Source organism: Chamaea fasciata, unplaced genomic scaffold, assembly GCF_029207755.1.
Source record: "Chamaea fasciata isolate MVZ Bird 193981 ecotype frontalis unplaced genomic scaffold, bChaFas1.0.hap1 SCAF_8, whole genome shotgun sequence".
Classification (NCBI taxonomy): domain Eukaryota; kingdom Metazoa; phylum Chordata; class Aves; order Passeriformes; family Sylviidae; genus Chamaea; species Chamaea fasciata.
This window is the reverse complement of record NW_027094093.1, coordinates 26,944,842-26,970,255: the sequence shown is the minus strand read 5'-3', so window position 1 is coordinate 26,970,255 and position 25,414 is coordinate 26,944,842. Positions and strand designations below refer to the sequence as shown.

Here is a 25,414-nt window from a genome sequence, read left to right as displayed (position 1 = left end):
GAAATATAAAACAATATGCAATAGGCTGTTTTCTCATTTCTGTTGGTATGCATGGTTCTGAATGCCATCCATCTGTTAGTGTAATGGTCTTTTTCTCCTTAGTGTTAAATGTCCTCTTCTGCAAGGGGTTTAAGACCACTTTCACTACTGGGAACGACAGACCAGCAGCAGCTAATCCCACTGGCCATGAAGTTTGCTTCAGATGCTGAAAACCAACAATTTTCTCTGAGGAGTGTGTTCTCTACAATAACACGCTAAACATAAAATTGGATCACAATAATTTTGGAAAGAAGCTATGAGGTCACAAGTGCTTTGGGGTGAAGCACTGTGTCCAAAGCTAGCAGCTTCTTTCAAAGGTTCAAGTTCATGGATTTTTTTTTTTGCCTCTGTACAAAGCTGCAACACTTAGGAGATCACTTTCAAATTGTTCTGAACACAAACCTTCACAGAAATAAAGGAATATAAGTCACTGCCTCCATGTTTGTATGCTGACCTTGAACTATTCAGATATTTAGCTCAACTGTCTGTGCTTCCCCTCTGCCATCCTAAGCACGAAATAATTCTGAAGTGGCCTTGAAACACAAAAACAATAAGGTTATACATCTAACAAGTAAGACTGACATATGCAGCAGGAAAACACAGATCTCATTTTACTGGGGATGCTGGGTTAAGTGAATACAAGTTTAAGTTCCAGGGATGCAGGACAAAGAAAAAAAAACATTCCTTGCCTAAAGACTCTCTTAACTTGCAGCTACTCTCCGTGGCAGGATTAAATACTTTTATATAGATACTTGAAGTATCTATATAAAAGTGCATGGTCGACAAGGGAAAGAACTGTGGTTACATCTGACAGTGCTCTGCTTCTGATTTGAAAACCTGTTACATTTTTAAAAACACACAGTAAAACACCAACAAACTTGGGCTTGGAAGAACCATCTACTCAAACTGATACATACAATAATCCACAAAAGGCAACTTTCTTACAGCATTTCTGTCAATATTAGTATTTAACTTTTAGACTGTTGCTTAAAAAAGAGCATTACTCACTGCCACTTGCGCTGAATCCATGAACCTTAATCCAAAGTAGTCGCTTTCTATAAGGTCCAGATGATACATGATTTGTTCAAACAGGAGCTGGCCTTTGGCTTTTTTCTGAAAAGATAACAGGATTTAGTACACAGCAGGTAGATTTATTGTAGCATCTACCTTTCTATCTGCACACATTACATTCTAATTCCAAAAATTTAGTTTCTGAAAATAAAATGTGGACAGCTTTCTTTCCCCCCCTCATATTTTTTGATGGCTGTTTTTCTCAAAGGCAAATGTATACCCCACAAGAAACACACAGAATATCCATAAAGAACTTGCATAACACCTTTTTTGGAAAATGTCAACACTGACTTGCCCAACAGAGTGTTAAAATGTCATTTTATCATTTTTCCTTTTAGGCTTTCCTTACTCACTGACATTCAACAGAACTGGAAACGCAGCCAGTACAACTGCAATAACCAGTGCACTGGAAAACTTTAGGAGCCAAGTACAGCAAATTACTTACGAATTTACTACTGTTTGGTATCTAGGCCAGTTTAAAAGCAGGTAGCAAAGCCTACTGAATTAGGAGATAGCATTCCATTAACAAGTGCTTTTAACAACTGCTAGGAAACAGTCTGGGGCAAGCAAGTTGAATAAATAGCACTTAGATATCACATCTACAAAACTAAGTTTATAAAACTAACTTCTAGGTGCAAAAAGCCAGCTCATATGCTCATACGTAATTTATGAAAAAAACAGCTCTGACCCCAAGGAAACATCGTTTTTACAGTGATGATCTGAAAAATTAAACAGTTGTTTTTAAAGAGAAGGCACATAAATAGCACTGAGCAGTTTCTACGCAACATATTTTTCAAGCTAAGAGCACCTTTATAACAATAAATGGAAATAATAGCTTAAGAGTTATTATACCTAAGATGCTTAAATGTAATAAAATAAAAATAAAGTTATCAATACATTAATAAATTATTGCATGAGAATAAAGGTCAAAGTGTTAAAAAAATTAAATGCAAAGAAATGCAGACATTATGCTTACTCTGCCTGAAGCTTAAGGGTTTCTCTATTTCTATAAAGCCACCATCTTGCAATCTTTTACCTCAATATTTATACATTCACAACAAAGAAATGGGATAAATTTCTAACCACATATTTAGGAAGCTAGTAATTAGCAGATTTAGTACACCTCTCAAAATTCTGCGCCAGACAAATTTTTATTTTCAGAAATAATCTGGTTTAATCAGTAAGTAATATCTAAGTAAGTAATGTTTGCCACCTTCCTCTACCCTGATCTTCAAGTATTTCATATTCAACTTTGCAATCACCATCATTGGTTTACTTGATGTATCAGTTAAATCAAACACAACATATCACAGCTCAAAGAAAAAAATCTCAGAAAAAGTTTGTAAACTGAGCCTGTCTAAGCAAATTCTCAGAGTTACTTCTTTTCAGGTTCTGGGGAGAATAGCAGGAATGGAAGTCATCTGGGCCAGCAGGCAACTTCAGAAATACACAGCATCTCTGAAACGTTGTATAATGCAAATACCAAATGTCAACCTCATCAAATTCATTCAAAGTGTTTTTTGTTGGTCTCAGGAAAACAATTATTTCTCAGGCAATAACAGATTTATTAAACATCAGCTCAAACAGAAACCTTAAGGTTAACCATCTATACATGCAAACCCACACTTTTCTTTCATTAATCGAGTCTGTAACCCCAGTCTTGAAAGACCAAGGCATTGAACTGTTGATTTATTTTCTCAACACATGATAACTTCTACTTAAACTTTAATATAATAATACAAGTGAAATCAATTCAGCACCTGCAACAGCAAATCTAGAAAAACACTCTATGTTGCACGAAGCTTTCAGTAGCTTGTCTAAAACTAGTGGAAAATCTCCCCTTACTGAGCAGAACATTTGAGATCCTTCTCAATTCCTCTGTAGGTCATCTTTAAAAAGTGCAATTAACCAGTTATCTCAGCCAAATTCCCTGCCGGTGACAGAAGCACTTTGACTCCAGCCTGGAGTACTACACATACTACCTCAGACTACCCACGAGCAAACCTTCAGTTTCTGCTGGGTCAAACTAGTTTCACAGTGTGTTCGCCATTTCGGAAACCTCAGCAGAGGACTCGAAGATTAACTGGACCCAGAATGACTAATGTGGGATAAAGTCCCTGAAGAAGTAGTGCAGCAGCTGTGGGAAGATCTGCAGGACTTCTGGTTGTTTTCTGACTTAAATCACCAGGGCTGTCAACACGGAATTAATTGTGTACTACTTTGCATATGATTTGAATCATCAGCAGCTGTATTTGGCGCAAGTCAGCAGAAGTGTAACAAATGTTTCACTTACTAAAGTCCTTCCTCCTTAAACAAACGGCAACCAAAAATATTAATGCTTTGTAACCAGTCAACTTTTATGAAACAAAATTAATTTCTTTGTATTCAATAAAACCGCAATCTCAAGAGTTTTCAAAGAGCAAAGATACATTTTTATTACATTTTCTTGTGAAAAATTTCACTAACTTTCTAATGGCAACATCGGTGCTAATAGCATCAAGATTGTGGGTTCAGTCCCTGTATGGGCCATTGAGAGTTAGACTCGATGATATTTGTGGGTTCCTTTCAACTCAGAATAGTCTGTCATTCTGTGAAAGTGACATTTTTATCCTGTGCTGTCCCACGCTTTTTCCCCCCCTTCTACTTTCTTTCCCTCCCTTCTACTTTCTTTCCCTTACAGCAGAGCTCATGTTACACTCAAAGAACAAATATTTTCAAACTGTTTAATGGTTACTGATAACTATTAACAACTCCACTCACAGGCAGTCCAGTGAGTGCCTGGTCCTCCCTGCAGGGTACAAATTAAACTTCTCATGGGTTTGGAGTTCAGTAAAACCCGACTACTCGATTTATAGAGTTTGCTATTCTCTCTAGGAAACAACAGCAAACATCTCACAGCAGGAGACTCAACAACAGAAAAACGTTAACAAAATATAGCATATATATAAATATATATGGCAGGACCTCTCCCGGTTTTGCCACACTGGATAAAAGCATCTTCTGATGGCTCCGGCATGAATCACACGGCCCCCGCCCCCTTCCCCCCCTTTCCCCAATGAAAGGGATGCTCCCAGCTAATGACATCTCCGGCTGCTCTTAATAACTGCAATTGCTGCCCGAGTAGGTGTTACAAAGGCTGGGCTTAGCCCCGGTAGCTCAGCAACAAGGTTGGGTGTTCACCTCGGCGTGCTGGTTTGTCCCTTCGCTGCCGCGGTAAGGTGATCCCGAGACATTCTCCTCGGCTCAGGCATCTCACTCACTGCCTAAAACCTGAAAGGCAGCATTTATACCCTTTTCTCATGGTCTCAGAGCATCGGCTATTTCATGGACACGCATCCGTGAGGATAAGTCAGCCAGGTGCTCCAAACCTGCCTGATGTCAAAGCCACCTTCGGTACTGGCGCAGCCAGTACAGAGCAGCACTGGAGAAGCAACACAAGCCCACAATTACTGGAGAAGAGCTTGTGCTGGGTGAGCACCACCTGAATGGCTCACTGAAAGTTTTTTATCACAGCTCCTATTTTTTTCCAAAACTTGAAAAAAAAACCCAAGACCAAAACATCCACGTAATAAATTTTCTAATTAAAATACTGATCAGAAAATAATTTCTTCTGTTTATTTCTTTCTTTATGAAGACATGAGGGCCCCATACAAGATGAACTTTGAAAAAAATAGATGAATAATCATTACCTTCATGGGACTTACTATTCCTTGCATCTTTGCAGCTATACTTTTTGTTCAGACTTCAAATGATCATGATAATACTTTTTATTAACAATAACTAACAGTAGCTATTGTCTTCAATAACTACCAAGTGGCAAAAACGTCCCTTCCTGGTTTTTGTCAACTCCTCAGGAGGGTTACCGTTCATATGCACACGAGCTTCCTTAGAAATACACCATTTACACACACCCAGAGAAGGAATGGATCCCTATTCAGGATTTACAGCTACGCAGTTGCTAGGATGTCACCTACGCATGTTTGCAGACCACAGCAGCACGGAGGCAGCAGATGAGCCTGTCCGTTTTTTTAATGAAGTAAATTTCTCCAAAACCATAGGTTTCAAATAACTAAGCCATGAGAAAGCTCCAACTGTGAGCTTTAAAGGAAGAAGATTTCATCTCAATATCATGCAAACGGTGTCTATAGTTAACACCATTCAGGTTTGCTAGAGAATTGGAGGGTTAAACCCCCCTATCTTTACAAAGGCAGTGTTAGAAATACACATCATTTGTATCACCCTGATCTTCTTAGGGCTTTAAGTAGTGACCTACAAATGGAGCTGCTACTCTCCTCAAGCTCCAAGCATCCCTCCTACCAATAACTTTTCCAAACTCTCCAGTCAATTTTCTCGCTCATCTAAAGATGCCACTAGCAGCAAAACACTAGTTCTGCTTCTCTCTGGTTTATCCTCAGTTTTTGACAACACTGCCATACACAGTTGTGAATATAAAACCCTTCAGGCTGGAAGGCTGGGGAGAATTTCTACCTCCAGAGACACAGCTTATCAATTCTTCTATTTATTCAGTGTCTCACAAATACAGGAAGGTACGCATTTGGGATTAAATATTTTGTTCTTTTATTCTCAGGAGAAAGAAGGCATTTCCCAATAATCTTCATAACAAAGAAATTATTTCAATGCCCATCCTAACTGTACATTCATTAGAGTGCTATGTAGAAGGATTTTAATATACTGTGCACAGGCTTATTGATACTATTACATAAGAAAAAGACTCAAAACATTCATACTGCCAAGTTTGTTTTGTGGAAGTCTCTGTTTCAACTTCTTGAAGGTTTTTATCTTCCAACTACTGATTTGATTTAATCAATTTTTAAATTCTTTTTGATACAGAATATATCGGTAAGAATTAAATTGCTTGTTCAGCATTAAGGTTTACAGATTAAATTTCTCCCCCCATTATATTGTCAAACATGTTGGTTTTATTTGGTGTTCCACCTGCAGGTTTCTCATGAGCACTGTGATTAAGAGCACCAGAAAGCCCAAAGCCTTTGAGCTCTTTGCAGAGGCAGCTCAGCGGGAAAGCAGGACTTCAAATAAAATTCGCTGTGAGTTAAGAATGCTAAACTTTCAGACAACTAAACCAGCCTGCAGCACCAGCCCCAGAAACTCTGGTAGCACACTGCAGGCCAAACAATTTACTCTGCAAACGGCACAGATTGCTGCCAGCTGCTCCCTTCCTTCCTCTCTCCTTTCCAACAGTGCCAGGGCATGGAGCATTGCACCGAGACTGAAATGCTCGCCTGCCGTGGCCCTGAAGCGGCTGCTCTGCTCGCAGCCCTCGGGGCAGGCACTCCGCTGCTCCCACGGGCACAGCGGCTCAGCCTCCCTTGCCTTGTGTTCCACCTCACCACCAATTCCAGGCTGACACCCCAGGAAGCACTGGCACACCCCCCCCACACACACAGACAGCGCCTCTGCTTTGGAACACACAACTGATTTTGTCCAGCTGCGGTCCCCTAAAGCTCTTTCAGAAGTTTAAGCAAACACTCATGTCAATACTTTCAGACAGAAGATCACGTGGGAAAAAGTTTTTATCCAAAACTTTATAGCCTTAACACACACAAAAAGGGGCATGCTCAAATATTTATATTATTACTACCCTTGTCAGCTGAGCTTTATTTTGGAACTTGAACACTCGGAGCACTCATTTTATTTGATGACTGATTTTCTAACATTTTTAGCAGCATTTTCTTCTTAATCTCCTTAATCAGCACCATGCCAGGAACAGCATTATGTATTTAATATTTACATCCACAAATATTCAGCAAGTGGCCATCAATATTCTACAAGTCTTTTAATAAACCAGAGTGGATTACTGAGTAACATCAACTATCACAATGCATCTCTGATGTTGTAGTTGGATCAACACAAATAATCTCTCTCCAAAGTCACTGGTACTCCTTAATGATTTTTGCATTCTAGATAGATTTCTTAATTTTATTTCAAATAATCACTACAGATACAGCCCTTTTTTATCTTATTTTATACTCCAAAAGTCTAAACAGCTTAGTTCAATTCCACTATTACACACAGCCCTTGGACTGGTTTATACAAGACCTTGTTTTCTTCATTATAATAAGGACAAAACCATTTCATTTTGCAACCTCCATATCAAATTTCATGCATGCGTAAGTAAGGAGTATTCCGAGATAAAAAACTACTCAGAGAGCATCCATTCTCATAATTTCTGTCTTTCATCTTAAACCACCAGGAAGCTTTTACCTAAAACTTTGCACATACAGAAACTGGAATACAATTAACAGTCCATTAGCCATGAGAAGATTATGTAAATAGTGGGTTAGGCAGGGTCAGGTTTTTTTACTGAAACACCGCTGGCTTCCACGAAGTACAGTTCTGCTTCCATAAGACCCTGTACTTACTATCTATCTGTCTTGTAAGGCTGACCTTGCTACCCCATAGAAAGCAATCCAGAAATTTTAAAAAAGGTGCATATTCCAAATGCCTGTATTTACATTATTTATGTTATCATTTCTCCTCCATCTACATTATCTTTTCCCTCTCCCAGTTAGTACTATGGATAGCACAGAACTTACACAACAAATACTCAATTTTAAAATATTTAGATTTTTAAATCCTCTGGAGCTCTCCGTTACTCAAAACACCACTTTATTTCAAATTCTTGACCAACATTTTTGTTCCCAATTATTTCATAGTTGTTGGTGACCCCAGATAAAAACAGCTTTCAAGTTCCCCCCAACCAACTTGTCTTTCCTCACAAACCACGAGTACCAGGAGAGCCAGTATTCCAGCTGTTGAGGGGTGCCCTTGACAGACCAGACTGGTATGACTGAGCTGATGGAATCTTCAGGTAATAAACCAGGGCTGTTCCTGGCTTTTGAGCTCTGGGAATTCCAGAGGTGCAGTGGGGGAAGATGTAGTTCAGTTTTGCATGGGAACAGGACGAAAAGTAAGATAAGGGATGCCAGCAAAACAGAATTCTTGTCCTCTCACCACTCGTACTACTCAGTGAACATTCCACCCACGGATCTTAAACAATTGGAAGAAAAAGCATAACCTAACTTTTGTCCAAGCTGAACTCAAGTTAACAGAAAAGCAGAACGTATAATAAACAACATCAACAGCAGCATTTACAGACAACATCTATTTTACAAAAACTTCTAAAAGATAAACAAAGTAACAAGCTTCTTAGTGTTTCACTAAGCAAGTAAGTCTGTAAAAATGGCTGAATGCATTTGGAGAAACATAAAGCTTCAAAAGAGTGGTAAGAGATGAGGAAAACTACCAGGTCAATACACAACTTTAAACCTGAGATGAAGCTGGGGGAAAAAACCTCACACCTTTTGATCTGCCCCAAAAGAACACGGATAACTCGCACTGAGTTCATGCCTCCCATTTGGAACATACCACGGTGTCAGTAAACAGTATACATGACACTGACATTCTTCAGTCACTGACATAGCTACAAAAGCAGTAGATTCTTGAAAAGAATCCAGTCTATGTACTGTGTGTGACTGCAGTTTGGTGAAAAGTTCAAGTCAGGCATTTTTCTAATTAAAAACAGAAGACATAAAAAAGCAGAAAGATTAAGTGGCTTGACAGACACCTAAGATAAGATCAGTGGACAAAAAGCAGAGTTACTGCTCAAATTCTGACTTTGTGACTAGTAAGTTAAATCTCAACTGCATCATTTACAACCTCATCCCTCTGTCTCATTGTCAATATTCATAAGATATCAGTCTTTGCTACTTAATGACTCTGATACATTTTTGGCTTACATGGCAACATCCCTTGTGGTTGCTTCTTGTTGTTTTTGCCTTTCCTTTTTTCCTTGATTAACGAGAAATTCAGCAATCTCAGGTTTAACTATATCAATGATTGCAAATCCAGAATACTTTTCTCAGTAAAAAATTCACTGTAAGGATGCATACAGTGAATAGGATACATGCTCAACAGCATTTTGAGCAAACTTAAGCCTGGTATCACCTCTAAATGCTTCTTCACCACATTTGGGGAGGCACATGGGGAACCAGATTGGAGAATCGCTCCAGCTGGAAACTACATAACGAAATTATACTGATTATTTTCAGCCACAGCATTTTCTTGACTTAGCTTACTGCCTGGCTGCTAAAAAACTGTTTCTTCTGCCAAGGGGTATGAGAAAACAAGGACAAACGCAATAACGAAAGCAACATCTTTTCTTCCTGTGGCAGCAACAACTTATGCCACTGTAAAGCATTTGTGGAGCCATGGATTTAAAAAGGTATGGCATCCATTCCTGCCAAGACAACCCTTTCTCTGGCTGTGAACTAACCTGTTTGCTAAATGATTCATTCTAAAGAAAAGCTTTGTTATTTATTTTTTCAATAAAACAATTTCACAGTGCTTAGGAAGACTATATGACTGTGCACAAATGAACTGGCAGACCAGGGGCACCTCTTTGAGAGAAGGAGCTCATTTTAAAACAAATTTACTGCCAATGAAGTAACAGTACCAGTCTTGGAAAAGATCTTAGCTCAAAAAGCACAAAGATTCTCAAAGAAAGGTTTTATAAAAGAAAAAAATATATACACATGTAGTTTTAATTTGAGCTTTACATTTAGTTTTGCCAAGATTTTGTAACCCCCCCACTTCATCCCCTGTCCCTTCCACCCTTTTTTCTTTCCTTTTTAAGAGTCAACCCCAAAATATGAATGATGCAAGTGAAGAAACAAGAATAAACGCTCTAGGAAGTTTGAAATGAAACATTTAATTTACTTTTAATTCATTATATTTCTACCACTGAAGAAACTGCTACATGTCAGCACTGATGATGCACTGTAATTACCACATCTGGCTACACTGATTTAGCATATTTGGTAACTGTTACTCATAACTTAGAGGTTCATAGTCAAGGATCTATATTAGCTTTTAAAGAAAAAAGTCTGGAGTGAAAAGAGTTTCTTGTAGAAGAAAGTAGTCACAACTGCGCCCTGGTCTGAGATTTATAGGCCAGCTGGCAGGTCGTGACACCTCTTCAGGTTCAATTTATGCCCCTCCAAGCCCTAGAAATGTTGTTAGAGCTGCCAGGAATTTGCCTACAGAGCCAACTCCAGCTCCAAAGATTACTGCCCTGGTTATGCAGAGACACCAATTTAAACTTGAGTACTTTTTAAGTGTTAACTCTTGCTATAAAGTGTTTGTGGGCATTCCTGGCTTCAAATCAAACATCCTAGGCACTAAGCAGCAGTGGATATATTCATTATGTCGCTTCAGAGATTTACAAATTAATTTTACCACCCTCTATAAACACCTATCTGTACAGTCATTTTGCAAATAAAGATGCCAAAGGGTTTCTCTGACTCTAGATTATTTGGGGTTTGGGATATCACAAGAGTTATTTCTGCTCACTACATAAACAACACTGCTCAGTCAGGCTGACTTATTTGCACTACCTAAAAACTCCATAATTTAAAGAAAAGGGAAGAAAGCTGTGTGGAACAGCCAGTCCTGAAATGGTTTTTCTTTCTAGTCAGTAGTTCCAACACCAGCACAACTGTGATTGCAGCCAAAATCCTCTGGAACTAGTCAGGTCTCAAAGATCCACACCTTCCCAACCTCCTAATGCTCAGCTCTGTGAGCTTAAAACAAGTCACTAACAACTATAACACATGGTAATGGAAAAACAGGGCACATCACTTCTGGTGCTACTGCTCGTCCTGTTGGCCAAAAACAGGTATATATTAATTAGGCAAGCAGAACAGGCACGTGCATATTAAGGAAGCTTTAGAAATGTAAATCAGTGGCTAACACCTCACTCCGAATAAAGCACCATGTTATGAGACAGTCCCTACTGTATAATCTGCCCTGAGGAGGGGAAGGAAGTAGATTTTTCCTCTTCCCCTCCCCTCTCAAGTTAGCATTAAAAACTGCATCTATCTCTGACACAAAACCAGACCAAACCCAACCCACACAGAAATTCCTGCTAGTACTTCTGCTCATCCCTCCTCTTCAACAAGTTACACCAAGAGATTCACCTTCTTTGTCAAGATAGATAGCCAAAAATAAAAAAAAGAAAAAAGAAAAAGAAAACCCAATTCACCCAACAGGTTACTCTCTCTAAGTTAAGCCTTGGCACAAAAATGACATTAAAACATTAGAAAGCGTCCAGTGCTTAAGACACGCTGACATCTAGCAAAACGCTCTCAAATTTCAGTGAATGCTGAAGTTAACTGTTCTTTCAGAATCTTTTTATGAGCAGTAACTCAGTGGACATCAAGTCACAGGGTCGACTGCCAGCAGCACAGAGCAATGCCTTTACCTAACCTGCAAACAGCCCTCCACATCAGAATAACACAAAGCAAGTGTACTTCAGAGACACACTTGGATCACTCATACCGGTAAGTCCACGCTGACATCTGTCCCGTCCAGCAGCGCCACTCGGCAGGTAATGATGGATTTGGCGTCCCCAGCTGCAGGGATGTGGGTCGCAGCCCTTTGGGCTTCTCTCAGCCTTTCCTTCTCCGCATGCTTACGCATGGACCGGCGTCCCAGCGTGCGGCGGAAAAAGCTCAGCATCTTTGCTACAAAATCCAAGAGAGAAGATGAACAGGGTTAAGGTTTTTTTTACAGAAGAAAACCCCCCAAAACAAAACAAACAAGCCTACCAAAAAAAAAAAAAAAAAAAAAAAAAAAAAAGCCGGCAATAAAGTTCTTAGAAAATCCCTGACTTTGATAAAGAAAGAGTCAAACAGGTTTTCACTTTGATTTAAACACCCACAGTCTTCGGCTGTGAAAGTCTTTGGGAAAAAACCCAGCTCAGAACTCTGGCGACGGCTGGGTGACTTTTTGGGACTACACAAAAGTACGTTTAAGGAAAAAAACAGCGATCGTGCAGATCACCTACTGTTGCTCTGCAATCTCTCATAAATACAAACGCCGCCCCGCGTTTCACCGAGACGGTGATCTTCCACAGCTGGGAAGCAACTAAGCACTTCATGCCACCGGCTCCTTTCCTGGCTCACACACTCCACCTCTCCCATCGAAAAACAAGCGATAAGCGACCCTTCCCGCCCCAGAGCCGCGCTCACAGCTTTCCGTGCAGGAACGGCTCCGGCAGGACCGCCGAGCGCCCCCCGGGCACGGCGCTGCCCGGCCCACCCCGGAGCTGCGCGGGGACTCAGCCCCGAGCCCGAGGGTCGGGACCCGGCCCCACCCGGCGCCTTCCCCGCCCGCCGTGCCCCTGCCCTTACATAACGCCCCGGGCCCGCGGCCTCGCTCCAGCCCCGCCGGGGGGCCGCGGCGGCCTCACCTGCCGGGCTCACCTGCGGGGCTCCGGGAGCGTCCCCGCGGCGGCTCCTCCAGGCCCCGGGGGCGGGCGGGGGGCGGTGTGGGAGCCCCGGGAAGGGCCGGGCCGCCGGACATGGCGGAGCGACGTGGGAGGCCCTTAAACGGGCAGCGACGCGCCGGCCCTTTCCTCCCCCCGCGCTCACTCACCTGGCGGCTCCCCCGGCCGCGCTCTCCTGCTCGGTGGCGGCGCGGAGATGGAGGCGGAGGGCGGCGGGAAGGGAGGGCGGCAGCCGGACGGGAGAAGGAACGCTCTGCTTCCCGCCGCGCCGGGAGCCCATCGCCCCTTTAATGGGGCGGGGCCCGGTGGAGAAGGGGCGCCCCCCCCGCCCGTGCCAGGTGGTTTCGCCCGGCGGAGGGGCCGCCGCGGGGGGTGGGGGGCGCGGCGCGGACCACGTGCTGCCCGGGGGGGGCGGCAGCGTGGAGCCCGGAGCGGCCCGGGAGCCGTGGGGCTGTCCTGGGGACCCCGGCTCCGCTGGGAATTGAGCCTTCGGGACGCGCGTCTCCGATGATTTCCCAAAAGTTCTGGAGTTTTTGCTAATGCGGCGTGAAGGTTTCCTCTCAGTGGTTTGGCCAGGACCGTGAGCAGCCCTTGGCTTCGCAGCGGGAACTGGAACTTTTAGGCAAACGCGCGCTTCAACTACAAAATTTGTAAGGAAAGCGTATCTTTAAACAGTGCCTGAAAGGGCAGCGGTAGCAGTGTATTAAATAAAGCAGAGCCGTCTACAAACGAGCACTGTTACTATTTATATCCTGAATAAGGCTGCGCCTACAAAATGCAGTTTGTATTTTAAAGTCCTTCAAACCCAGGCGCACAGCCTGTGCTCCGCGCTCCCATCGCTCTTACGTGTTACTCCAGCCCCGGGGGACAAGCCCCGCTCCCCGGCAGCAATTACAGAGCGCTGCACTTTACTGTGTTTTTTTAATTACATAAATATTTGTGTTCAAGCCAGTGTTTGTGGAAACCTCAGGAAAGGCAATATAAACTCTCCGTGCGTAATGCCAGCTAAGAGTGACAAAGCTCGGAGTAAGGGAGCTCCAGCCACCTTCAAAATCCCAGGACAACAGGGAGTCCAGTACCCGATAGTCTGGGCAAGCAGATACTTGGGCTAAAGATAACACAGCATTTTTTATGCTCAGCTCTGACTCGCGGGCTGACCCGGTCAGTCCCTGCCAGGCAGAGGAACTGGCATAATGAAACCCACATTAATACCTCAGCTCCAGTGCCTGAATCGAGTTCCTTCGATGTCATTTACTGAAATGGAGGGAGAAATTTAAAAAGCTGCCAGGTAATTGCCCACCATTTGCTGACGAAGCAAAAGGCTGATTTTACTAAATGTGTGTTGACAACAGATCACTGTCCTGCCGCTGGGAGGAGCAGGGTGAGCTTTGAGGAAAGGTGAGATTCACGTTCATGTGCCTGTTTATTTATTCAGAAAGGTGAATCACAAAACAGAAGGGGGTGGGGGTGTGTGTGTGTAATTTAGATATCTACTTTTTATCAGAGGAGCAGGGATTATGCTTGCTGTCAATAGCCTGTCATGAAATAGCTGTGGGAGCTTGCAATAAAGAAACCATACAAACCAGCTTCCCCAAAGAAACCACAAAAAATCTTACTATATTTAACGTGGAAAAATAATTTATCTTGAGGGTTTGCAGATATCTGCTGAATTCTCAGTGCAGATCAAATAACCAATGGTTTGTATATTGAAGATACTTCGTTTGTAGTGGAGATGTGTCAGGTAAATGGCTGGCTATTAAGTCTACACCAATTCACATTCTCCCATATGACAAAGAATTCTGGGGAATTCCATGATTCTTAGAGGCTGTCCTGAAATTTTCTAACCATCTTCAACTATTCCTCAAATTGAGCTTCTTTCCACTCAGTCATTCACAAGCTCCCATGCTGGCACCAGGATTATTTTCTTCCTGTAGCTTCAGTGACACAAAAACTTAGTTGCTCATTTTTGCAATTTCTATTTCACACCACCCTCTTGCTACTCTTCCTGTAATTACAGTTTACTCCTTCCTCGCTATTTGCTACTCAGATACAGCCCAAGTATGTACAGTACACATTCAACTGTGTTATCTGTCACTTGTCTTATATCCAGTCTTCCTACTCCAGCTTAAACAAACCTCCTATTGGAATGCCTCTTCTTAGGTCTGTTCCTCTCCTTAAAGTGCTCTCCCACTAGTTTATACTTTTGTACTTAAAATCCAAACACCCTGACTTCACTTTTAAGTCCTGTATTTATCAGTGGAATTAAGAACATACTGGGGTCTCAGACACTCATCCCTCCTGAGATTTTTGTCTTCCCTCTTAAGTCCTTTCATTATCTTTACCTGCTTTTGTTTTGAACATCCCCTCACTTTTTGGCAGCAAATATTTCATCACAAGCTTTCTGCTGGAATTTTTGTTCCTCATGCCCTCAGCTTTTTGATCAGATTATCATCTCTATTGAACACCATCTCCAATACACTCACTGTATAAATGGTAATTTAAAAGTTATTATTCCATTAGAGCAAATCTTGCAGTACTTATATTTTTTGAGCCAAGCAACTTAATTCCTGATAATTTGCATCCTCTTCTAATGCACAGTCCATAGGGGTGTATTTATGTCATACAATGTCAAGAAGGAAAATACAAGGAGAACATTACCTGGCATCGGACACATATAAATGTAGCACAGCAAAACCGTGCATACAGTAGCAAAAACATCACAAAAAAATTTAAACTTTAAATTACTAAAGCACATCTTTATTTTGCAATTAAACAATTAAGATCCACAAGTAAACTATATATATATTTTCAAGTCTGTACCTAGACAACTATTTGTCAACTGAAATTAAATATATCCACAAAATATGCATAACAGCATTTTTTCACATAGTAGAATGAAATTTTACTTAAGACTAAAACAAGACTTGTTAAATGTTAATTAGCATATTTATCCTGGGAACTGCTGGTTTTCGGTAGAAGTTAGTGTATAATTTTAATGGCAAGAAATTTCATTTTATCAAAATGAGGACAAATACATAAGGCCCTTTAAAGCATACAGTAGCTGCAGTGACAAAAGCTGAATTTATTTTCATATTGTCCAGTGTTGACCAATTTCAAGTTTCCATCGTTTTCCATCAACCGCCCTGGCTACTTAGCCGAGATGGAGCATTTAGGTTGTTGGTTTGTTTTTTTCCCTCCCCCTCATGTGCTTTTAAACAAATTTATAGGCAGAAGTCTACTTATGGGAAGAGCCTTTGCTTCCCCCCAAAATTAATAAAGATACACAGGAGTTAGTCTAAACAACAAAAGAGCTGTTCAACTCTGAGATGATTTACTCCACACTTGCAGTCCATCATTCAGCAGTATGAAACTGAGATGAAATTTGACAACTGAAAGCCACAGCTGGAAATGCAAATTAATTATCAGAAGTAACTGGCAAAAATATTGCCACCGCCTGATTGTTAATAATGATCTAAATAATACTCTTCCCTTTGTATTTACACATAGAATAGCACCTGCTACAAAAAAAAAAAAAAAAACAAAACAAAACAAGACACCCCAAACCTTACACAAACAGCCCTGCCAAATTGACTGGTTAAAATGGGATCACTGGTAAATGAAGCAAACCAAATGGAAAACAAATCTGGATACACTGGATAAAACCTTCACCCTCTTACCTTAATTTTCCAGTAAAATTATTATAGGCTGTTACTGTGGTGCCCCAATGAACTGAGATAATTGCACTGGATCATTCGTAGTCTAGTCCTTGTGGATATATTATAGTTAAAGAATAAAACAGCTTAACGTAAAATGTTTAACCCTTTCACTCATGTCTCAGGCCCCCGGCCCAGGTGCAAAAGGGTGACAACTTCCTTAAACTTTGTTGTGCATTATCTTAGTTATCAAAATTCAAATAAGTTAAGTTAAAAAAAAAAAAAAAAGAAAGAATACTGATTTCCAGGTAATTGATCTAATGTTAAAAAATGCTTAGCAGAAACATTTACAGTAAACATAGCTAATTTGCAGCTAGCTGAGAGAGATCACAGAGGTAAATTTACAAGTACCCTGTAAGTTTCTATTTGCACCTTTTTTTTTTTCCCCCAAATGCAGGCTTCATATTTGTATTAAGACAGGAAATTTGAGATGGTAGAATTATCTTATTAATATCTATTTTCTGAAAATCCCTCAGAAACACATGAACAATCAACAAGAAATGGTTGGAACAACAGAAAGCATTCATACCAGGGTGTAATCCGAATCATCTCTGTACAGAAACCCATTAGTATCTCTCTCCAAACCCAATTTATTTTGTCCAATAGTTCAGTCAGTAGTAAGCATGAGATAAAGTGCTACTATTCAAACATCAAAACACTTTGAAAAAAATTATCCTTTAAAATGTGTAAGCTTGTTAAATATGAAATACCACAACCAACAAGCTGCCAGCCAGTCCGTGAACTACCGTTCTTGCTACAGCAGAGTAGAATCAGATATTTTAGTGGCTTTTTAAAATGAAGCTACTAATCAAAATGTCTATATTTTTACAACTGAATATTTCAGCATTTTTTAAAAGAAAGTCGTTTATATCTCCTTTATACCATTGAGATCTCAATGAGCAAAACATGCCAAAGCCAATAGCCAGAACTTACAGCTCTTGCACTAGATCTTGTACTTGTAGTGGGAGAAGCCCTATGAAAAGGCAGACACACCTGTGAGAGTAACAAGCACAGAGGTAAAATTCAGTGATAAGGAACTAGCCACCTTTGCAGACTTAAACAAGTGACTAGGTGCAGTGGGATAACAGAGACTGGACAGAATAGTTACACTGAAACAAACCAACCATTTCCTCCTTCCAACAGCTTCCCAGTCACCACTCGTTATAAATACCTGCATATTCATGCAAGATCCACAGTTAACCAATGAGTATGTTCTTACCAGATCTTAATACTGGATCCTAGCACTAGAAGTAGCAATGGGAAAGAACCTTTTCAGTCTCAAGACAAAAGAAGAATACTAAAATTGGCAAATACACTCAACTCAGCCAACTGGGGACTTGAGATGTGAGCTACAAAAAGACTTCAGCTGACATTAGAGGACACCATTCCTCTACTTGGTGGAAGTCCAAATATGTAAAATTTTTATATGGACCATAACCAAATTACTCCTTTTTTCCTCAGGGCTGAGGGGCCTGCTGACTGCCTGCACAGTGGCTCTACAGTCAAAACTACAGCATTTGTACGGGACAACCTTCTTTTGCTTGGAAATTGATGGATCTGTAGAGCTTCTCATGCTCATGCTAATTCCCTGAGCCATCAAACATCGCCCACACACCTGCACACACACTGCATAAGCATAAAAATATCACATAATTCAGCTCTGCAGCATACCTGGAGCTCCAACGTCTCTATGCCAGACCTTCCCTTCTGGCCGTTTCCCTGGGCAGCACAACTGCAGCACATCTGCTGCATTTTGGCCCTTCCACAGGTACCATGAAACCTTTTGGAAGGTCTCCACGGAAAGTTGCCAGCTACACAAGTTCCATAACAAACTCCTCATGTTTCTTAATGTCCCAACTGCTTTCTCACCCTTTCTTTACTAGATGGTGTGCCAGACTGTAATCAGATATTACAGAAGAAGTGTTATTGCTTTAGCTATATGGCATATAAGCTTTTGAGATTTAACAGAGAAACATGAAAGTAATGTCAGCTAGCATTAAATCTACTGAGAAAAAAAAATCCCAGGCATTCTCTTTTTCATAAATGGGAGAGAACAGATAAAAATGAAATACATAAAAGCAGTATTTTACTGCTTAAGACCTATAAGTGATAGAAAATACCAAATGCTTCCAAATTCAGGATAAATGAATTTTTCATCTCTCATTTATCTGGGATATCTAATGCAGTATTTCTCAAAGTGGACTGGCTGACAATTTGTAGGTGATTTATTAAACAATACCTGTATTTTATTTCATATTTAGCATAAATAAAAAATGCTCCCAAAAAACACTCAAAGCCCCCACTAGAGCCCCATGTCTTTCCACTAAAAAACCTCCCCTTCAAATCCATTTTAAACAAGAGGTGGTAGTGGTAGTTTTCAATCTGAACCTAAAAGTAAAACCAAAAATCTTAACATTTTACATTGGCACAAAATTGTCATAATATTGCTCTTATTTACAATGAAAACTACTTTTTTTTTTCTTTAACTGGATTTGTATCATGGAAGTGTTACAAACATACTCTTTCCCACACCCACCCAACATTTTTCCTAATCAAATGGTATGAAAATAATTATTCATAAAATCCAACAGTCATAACACCAATCACATATAGGTCTATAAGTCATTATGTCTGAAAGATACATTCATGTTTTGTACAGCATGAAACATACAAAAACTTCTTTAAAAAACTCTTAAGGATGATACAGATCTTCATAACCCAAAGTAAAATATTAATCAGTTTTGCTTTTTTTTGGCCATATAAAAATATGTTAAAGGCCATTTATACCACAACAGGTAGAAAAATTTAAATTACTGATTTATGGTGCAGAAAGGCTTCAGTGCTATTCCCTTTCCCAAGCAGTTTTTTGGTTACCTTTATCCTGGCTTTGGAGAAGCCAAAAGCCACTGAGTTGCTGATGCCCAATTAATTAAGAATAGGTACTTTGTTCCAACTTTTTCCCCAGTGCAGCTAGTTAATAAACTACAAGTCAGTGCAGAGGAAAATTTTGAGGAGACCTATTATTCTTGCCTGTGTTTGTAATCAAAACAGTAATGACAAATACATATCCCACACTTAATTGTGGTATAAATGGGACTTTTAAACTCGAACTGCTATGGCAATTTTACATAAGACTATTTAAATACGTAACATACCAATGCTATATAATGCTGCTATAGCCTCTGTTTCTGATTTCCCTCAGAGTAACAGGGCAAATGCTATTTTTTGTTTACAACTTAACTATGAAATAAATTTCTTTAAGTATAATGGATGAATTATTTTACTTTTTGGACATTAAGTGCTGAGTTCAATATAACCTTCTAACTAGCCAGCAACTCAGCTAATAACCTCATCACATGGAAGTTAAAGAATTAAAAAGAATTTTTATTTGTCGCAAATGGCTTAAAATATAACTGAGATTAAAGCTACCATATTACTCTCTTTCAGTTCAGTTCAGATACAGAGATTCTTGTAAAATTTATTTTTCACTGAGGGATAACTTTGACTTAAGCATCAAATCTAGAAATATAAGTTACAGAGCCACAGCCCTCCTAATATTATTTTGTTTTCTAAAAATATTTAAAACTCTCTCTTCCATTTGGCATTGTGGTTCTTGCTCATTACTAAGTCATAAGCCAGGATTTCACTTTGCCTGAATCCCTTTTCATTTAATAGTTCATAGCTGATCTGTTTCAAATGTCTATAGAACATAGTATATTATACAATATAATTCTTCAATAGTTAAAAATTATTTAGCGTAGAACTTTCCATTTTCATTCTATGCTATATATATAGCTTACAACAAAATTTAATGGATAAACATTTTCAGGAAACCAGTACAATAAATTAAAACTTTTAAATAGAGGGCACAAAGTTATGCTGTCAGAGGGCAGTCAAGTAAGTGACTGTTTTTTTCTTACAATATATTACACTGGGTACCTTGCTTCTGACTTGGTTTCTCCTATATTAGAAAAATATTTTAAAATGGGGACACTTATGCATCTTTAGAATGAGCTCAGATACTGTATCAGACAGACATTTCTTACAAATCTTCTACCTACTTAAATAAGAAGCAACCCATACTGACTGGAACAATTTTGCACAAGCATAACAGAAGGTGACTGGGGTCATTATGAAATTAAAATTAAATTCTGGGCTAACTTCATAGTGTTCTCCTCCCTTCTCCCCTCCAAACAAAGAAAAGAAAAGGCAGACCTGTACGAACATGGCTTGAAATCAACTATGAGGACTTAACAAGTTAGTTAGAAAGTAATGGAATTAAATCACATCTGACTGTAAGTTCAACTTAATTATCAGTGCTATTAGTTATGTCTAATCGAATAAAACAGCTATTCTCAATAAAAGGATAAAACAAGGTATCAGCTTCTAATGACCTACCAGCATTTTGCAGTAAGATGCTAGTAAGTTACTAGTTGGAAGGAATGTGTCAGATTTTTCTTATAATTACAACACAGCAGCATACAATGCTCATTCGTTAAGTTGGCAGAGGTGCTTTTGCTACAGAGAGTAGCACACAGGTACTTGTATAAGGAAAGAGGGAATGGTATTTCCGTGACCCCTTGTGGTAACACATTCCAAGCACCAAGGGCCATTTTGAAAATCTGAACCCATTAAGATAAATATGACAGGACAATACCACCCCCATGGAATCATGAGTGCCTTTCACTGGATGTACACTGTAAGTCTCAAGGCACTTAAGGGGTTAAGACATAATGCATGCACTAGTTCCCATCGCATAATCTGAAGTCACATGAATCAGAATACACCAGTGTATGACACACAAGCTGTGCCAAAGAAATGCTGTTTATTTATATGTTGTTTTTTTAAAATTTTTATTGTTATTATTTTGTACAAGATGCTGGTAAGTGGGCATTATGCAGCTACTGCTGGGTTAACAGACACCAGCTCTCCTCTAACAACCAGCTGGTCTCTAGTAAGGGTGTAGGACAAAGTGTGCTGCATCAGTAGGCAGTGTGTATCTATCTAGTATTGGCAATATTGCTAATGTTGTAAAAAATAAAACTGTGAGAGTCTGTACATAGTAAATAAACCTAGCACTGGAAAAAAAGACCATGGCTTAGTGTATTTTTTCATTTGTTTTTCATTTTAAGAGACATGGGTGTAAAACAGAGTGAAATAATTCCAAGCCTTGTTTGTAGCAATTCAACCAGAAGCGCAGTATATGGCACTACAATGAAATATCGTAGATTACCCTGAACACAATTAGTTCTTTCAGTTTATGGTTTGTTCGGAGCAAATCACGAAAATAAAGTCTTCAAACAGATGAAAGTTAGAAGAGTTTCAGAGACTGATTTTGTTTCAACGTAAAGTGCAACAGTGCTGAAGTTTTCAAAGTCCTTTGTCAATTCTTTGCTGTACTTCACTATCATTTCCTGCAAGCAGTATTATGGCACAAAGAACGTTGCCAGTTCATTATAGAGGACAGGATTCCTCAATTGATATCATAGGTTTTTTGCTCTTTACTTATGCAGTGATGCTTGTAAAGGTTTAATAAATCCTTCTTCATACACCTTCAAAATAGCTTCACATACAAATCTGTACTGACTCTGAAAAGAAAAATAGATTCAGTAAATTGAAAACAAATGTAATTGAAAAATGTCATATGGAAACAGAAAAGGCCTCTAAGATTTCCCCACCCCATTCTCTTGACAGGCCAGGAACTGTGCTTCAAAGCTAAGTTTAGAAATCACAATACGAAAGGAACTTTAGATGAAAGCATTTTGTTTCTCAACAGAAGAAGAGGATGAATTGCACTTTGAAATATATACTGAAAGTCATACCTAAAGTCCCAGTACTATTATCACAACATCACCTATTTAGTAATTTTCTGCTCTTTATTTCCTCGGTAAAATTTCACCCACTTGAGGTTTCCATGCCCTTGGATTTAGAAGCCATAGTTTCACAGCACTTTTTCATACTTACATTAATTCAGGCATGTTACCGCCACCTCCCTGTCAGAATTTGATTTAAAAGAAAACTGTTTCATGTTTTAAAAACCCAGACTTCCTGTTTCTTAACATTTTATAATGTCTAACTCTTCAATGCATCCCAGTCTAGCACCTGCATACACATAGGTGACTAAGTTTGTTTTATACAAATAACAGTTAAAAACCCTGACAGTAATCAAATTAGAATATAATGAAACCAAACCGAAATAAATGCAAAGCACCACAACTCACGTTGCATCCTGCACCAATGTGTCTATGCTGGTTAGAACTCCTGCACTGTCTGCTGTGGAACAGCCCTCTCTATGCAGCAGTCCGTAATGTCAGATCTTAAAGGGAACATTAACATATCTAGCACTAGAACCATTATTTGCTATCCTGGCGCATGTTTATGGAATAGTTAATTTCTCTCCGTTTGTGTAAAATTGCGTTTGTCCCCAGCGCCCCCCTGCGGACAGCGAGCGAATCCAGCTCCAGGCTGCCGGGGAGGAACGGGAACGGCTCATGTTCATGAAACCTTAAAAAACCCCGTTCCTTTATTAGACCTTCTCCCTCTGATGCACTAAACACCTGCGTTTCAACTGAACCTTGAAATCTTTTGTTTTCTAAGAAAAATGGGGAGACCAGACGATATTGAGCACACACTGAAAAAATGCAGTTAAAACCCTCACCACTGCAACTCCTATCTTTACTAATTACACTTTCTTCCCCTCTACATATGGTAGAGAGACAGCTATCCATCCTGGAGAACTGTCACAAACACCAAGAGCCATCCTTTGCTCTTTTTCATGTATCATCATCTTTCTCATCCTTCCTGTGCTACCTGAACACAACTTTTTAGTGAAACACGAGTACTGGAACATGAATTCAACAGCACTGAATGACTCATGACCTAGAATTGAAGAGACATAGTTTTTGTCCGCCTTAATACTCTCTGAAGAACAAAACATTTTTATTCAAATTTTATTAGAGGAACAGCAGCAGGGACATGAAAATTACTACAGTGAGTAACTACCTTCAAGTAATTGTGACTTGATACTGGATCTAGTGCCTTTTCTTCTTCAAGATGCTTTCTCTCTAAATGCTGTGTACTATGTACAACTACATCAATTACTCATGATTACTCTTTCAAAAAAATAAAAAATCCTAGAACTATCCAAAGTTTGGAACAACTGAAAATCCAAGTCTTTTTTTTTTCTTCCTGAAAGACCTTTTCACCCATTTCAGGTGCTTTTGAAAAATGTAAACACAAACTGCTCTTAGAAATAAGCAATACCTGACTGATACAATAACAAGCTTCCAAATCTGTTCTAAAACTCTTACAAATCTGAAATATAATACATGAATTATCTCACAAAACCCAAACATGAAAAATTCTGGTATCTTAAGGTATATCAAATGCCATGAAAGCCCCAAAATAATCCTTTTGTAAATTACTTTTCTTAGACTAAATGTACTTACGATTGCGTTGATGCATCCTGTGTAGATTTAATTACACTGATTTTTACAAATATTATTTCTCTGATAATTTCCTTTTAAGTCATTACAGGGTGTAGTTAAGGCTTATTTCCACTACAGCTAAGGCAACATAAAATCACTGAATTTCATCAGTGAAGTTTTTTTCTTGGATGTCTTGGTTCTTTCTGTGTTTATCTTTTATACTACTCCCACTCTTAACACCTGGAATTGGGTTCCTGCTTTTTTCTCTGAGCAATTTTTACACTGCTGAAAATTAACCCTTTTTGTCATTATTTGCCAGGTATCCCTGAAACAGCTGCTGGTTTTGGGTTTTTTCCCCCCAAGTTTTTTTTTCTGTAGAAATTTAAAGAATTGCTTCTTTCCAAAAGCCTTAGGAATTTATTTTTGCAGGGAACCAAGGCTACAGCTACACGAGGTGAAGGTGATCTCCGCAATATGATCAACAAGTACATTAAAAATCCATCCAATATGACTGGATCTTAGGAAATTAGTGTTCTGCAACACAGAATAGCAGGGATGATACTCACAGGTGTTTGGATCATCATGGCTCTTTGATCTCTCATGGTTCTAACAATATCTAGAGGATAAACAGGCTGATTGCACTCAATGAGACACATCGCTGTCTCCATCGTGATCAGAACCCCTGTCCGTCCAATCCCAGCACTGGAAAAGCAACAACAAAACAAAGTGGAAAATGAAATCGAGTGTCTGGAGTACAGTTCACACTTGAAGACCCTTCTTCTCCTGGATTCTCTGGGTTGATCATTAGGATTCCCATACTGCTGGGGCAGGGGATTGGACTGGTTGTGTCTGTGTCTGGAAGCAGCCCCTGTCCCACCTGAACAGAGCAAAACCCATCAGCACAGAACTGCTGCTCCTTGGAAGAGGAACTGCCTCACCCAGCCACTCCCCTGAGTGGAATTACAAAGCTGTTTGTTAAGATCCTATTATAAACCACACTAACACCTAGAGGGTAACAAAACACCAGCATATGCTGGACACATTGTGTCAGTTTGACCATTACTGAAATGATGATTTCTGGAATGTTGGGCCAATACAATCATATTCCCGTCCTTCAAGTGATAAATTCCTTCCTATTTCCAAGTAAGGAAAAGAACAATTACTAGAAACCTCTGGAGGGTGACAATAAGGATTGTTTTCTTGTTATTAAAAAGTACAATTTAGATCTAGATTGTATAGATTGAAAAGGAATACATAATAGCAATCCCTTTCAAGACAAGGAAGTACCATAACATACACATCTCAGAATGGGAAAATTATCAAGAGAGCTTAAAGACAAACTTTTTTCCCTTAGAAATAAAACAAATCTGAAGATTCATCTACCTTGTTTTATATACACATATGCCTTTCCAGAAGTAGCAAACCTTAAAGGCTGAATATTTAACCTTAAATTCAATGAACAGTTTCAAAATTTTCAATTAATGTTGCACTTTTGAAATAGAAAACAAATGTTTCCCCACACTGGAATATAGGGCCAAATACATATTTTGAAATGCCAGCATTATCCCAGCTCATACAATAAATTGAAGTATGTGGATCTAAAGTGATTAATATAAACATTTCAAACTCTGAAAGTTACTTGTTTTGATTTTAAAGAGTTACTTCAAATTAAGTCTGGCTAAACTACTATTTAAATCTTTGTCCAGGAGGTGGCATTAAAGCTACTCTATATTTCAGTGATGTCATAAGAATTTTAAGACAAGATGTAAATGTGCTGGTTATATAAAATGATTCAGTATTATTTCGTATTTCTAGAATTTATGCATATAGAACTTAAA

At 39.4% G+C, this 25,414-nt stretch overlaps 2 protein-coding genes across 11 annotated transcripts in view; both read right to left on the bottom strand.

Annotated features, from left to right (window-relative positions):
* The window catches only part of EPB41L5 (erythrocyte membrane protein band 4.1 like 5), a 54,351-nt gene extending 41,615 nt beyond the window's left edge, over positions 1–12,736 (bottom strand). For 2 of the 8 annotated variants that reach the window (XM_066190234.1, XM_066190235.1), the window contains exons 1-3: positions 12,414–12,498; positions 11,488–11,672; positions 1,048–1,152 (exon numbers count right to left, since the gene is read on the bottom strand). In XM_066190234.1, the coding sequence (XP_066046331.1) occupies positions 1,048–1,152; positions 11,488–11,667 (285 nt within the window). In that variant the 5' untranslated portion in view covers positions 11,668–11,672; positions 12,414–12,498. Of the gene's footprint in view, positions 1–1,047; positions 1,153–7,881; positions 7,950–11,487; positions 11,673–11,995; positions 12,078–12,179; positions 12,200–12,341; positions 12,499–12,585 lie in introns of those variants that run through there. The other 6 variants (XM_066190238.1, XM_066190236.1, XM_066190237.1 and 3 more) reach the window with 6 other exon arrangements.
* Positions 12,737–15,171: 2,435 nt separating this feature from the next.
* PTPN4 (protein tyrosine phosphatase non-receptor type 4) overlaps positions 15,172–25,414 on the bottom strand; it is a 111,487-nt gene continuing 101,244 nt past the window's right edge. For all 3 annotated transcript variants that reach the window (XM_066190229.1, XM_066190230.1, XM_066190231.1), the window contains 2 exons: positions 24,143–24,278; positions 15,172–21,737 (listed from right to left, as the gene is read on the bottom strand). In XM_066190229.1, the coding sequence (XP_066046326.1) occupies positions 21,651–21,737; positions 24,143–24,278 (223 nt within the window). In that variant the 3' untranslated portion in view covers positions 15,172–21,650. The remainder of the gene's footprint in view (positions 21,738–24,142; positions 24,279–25,414) is intronic.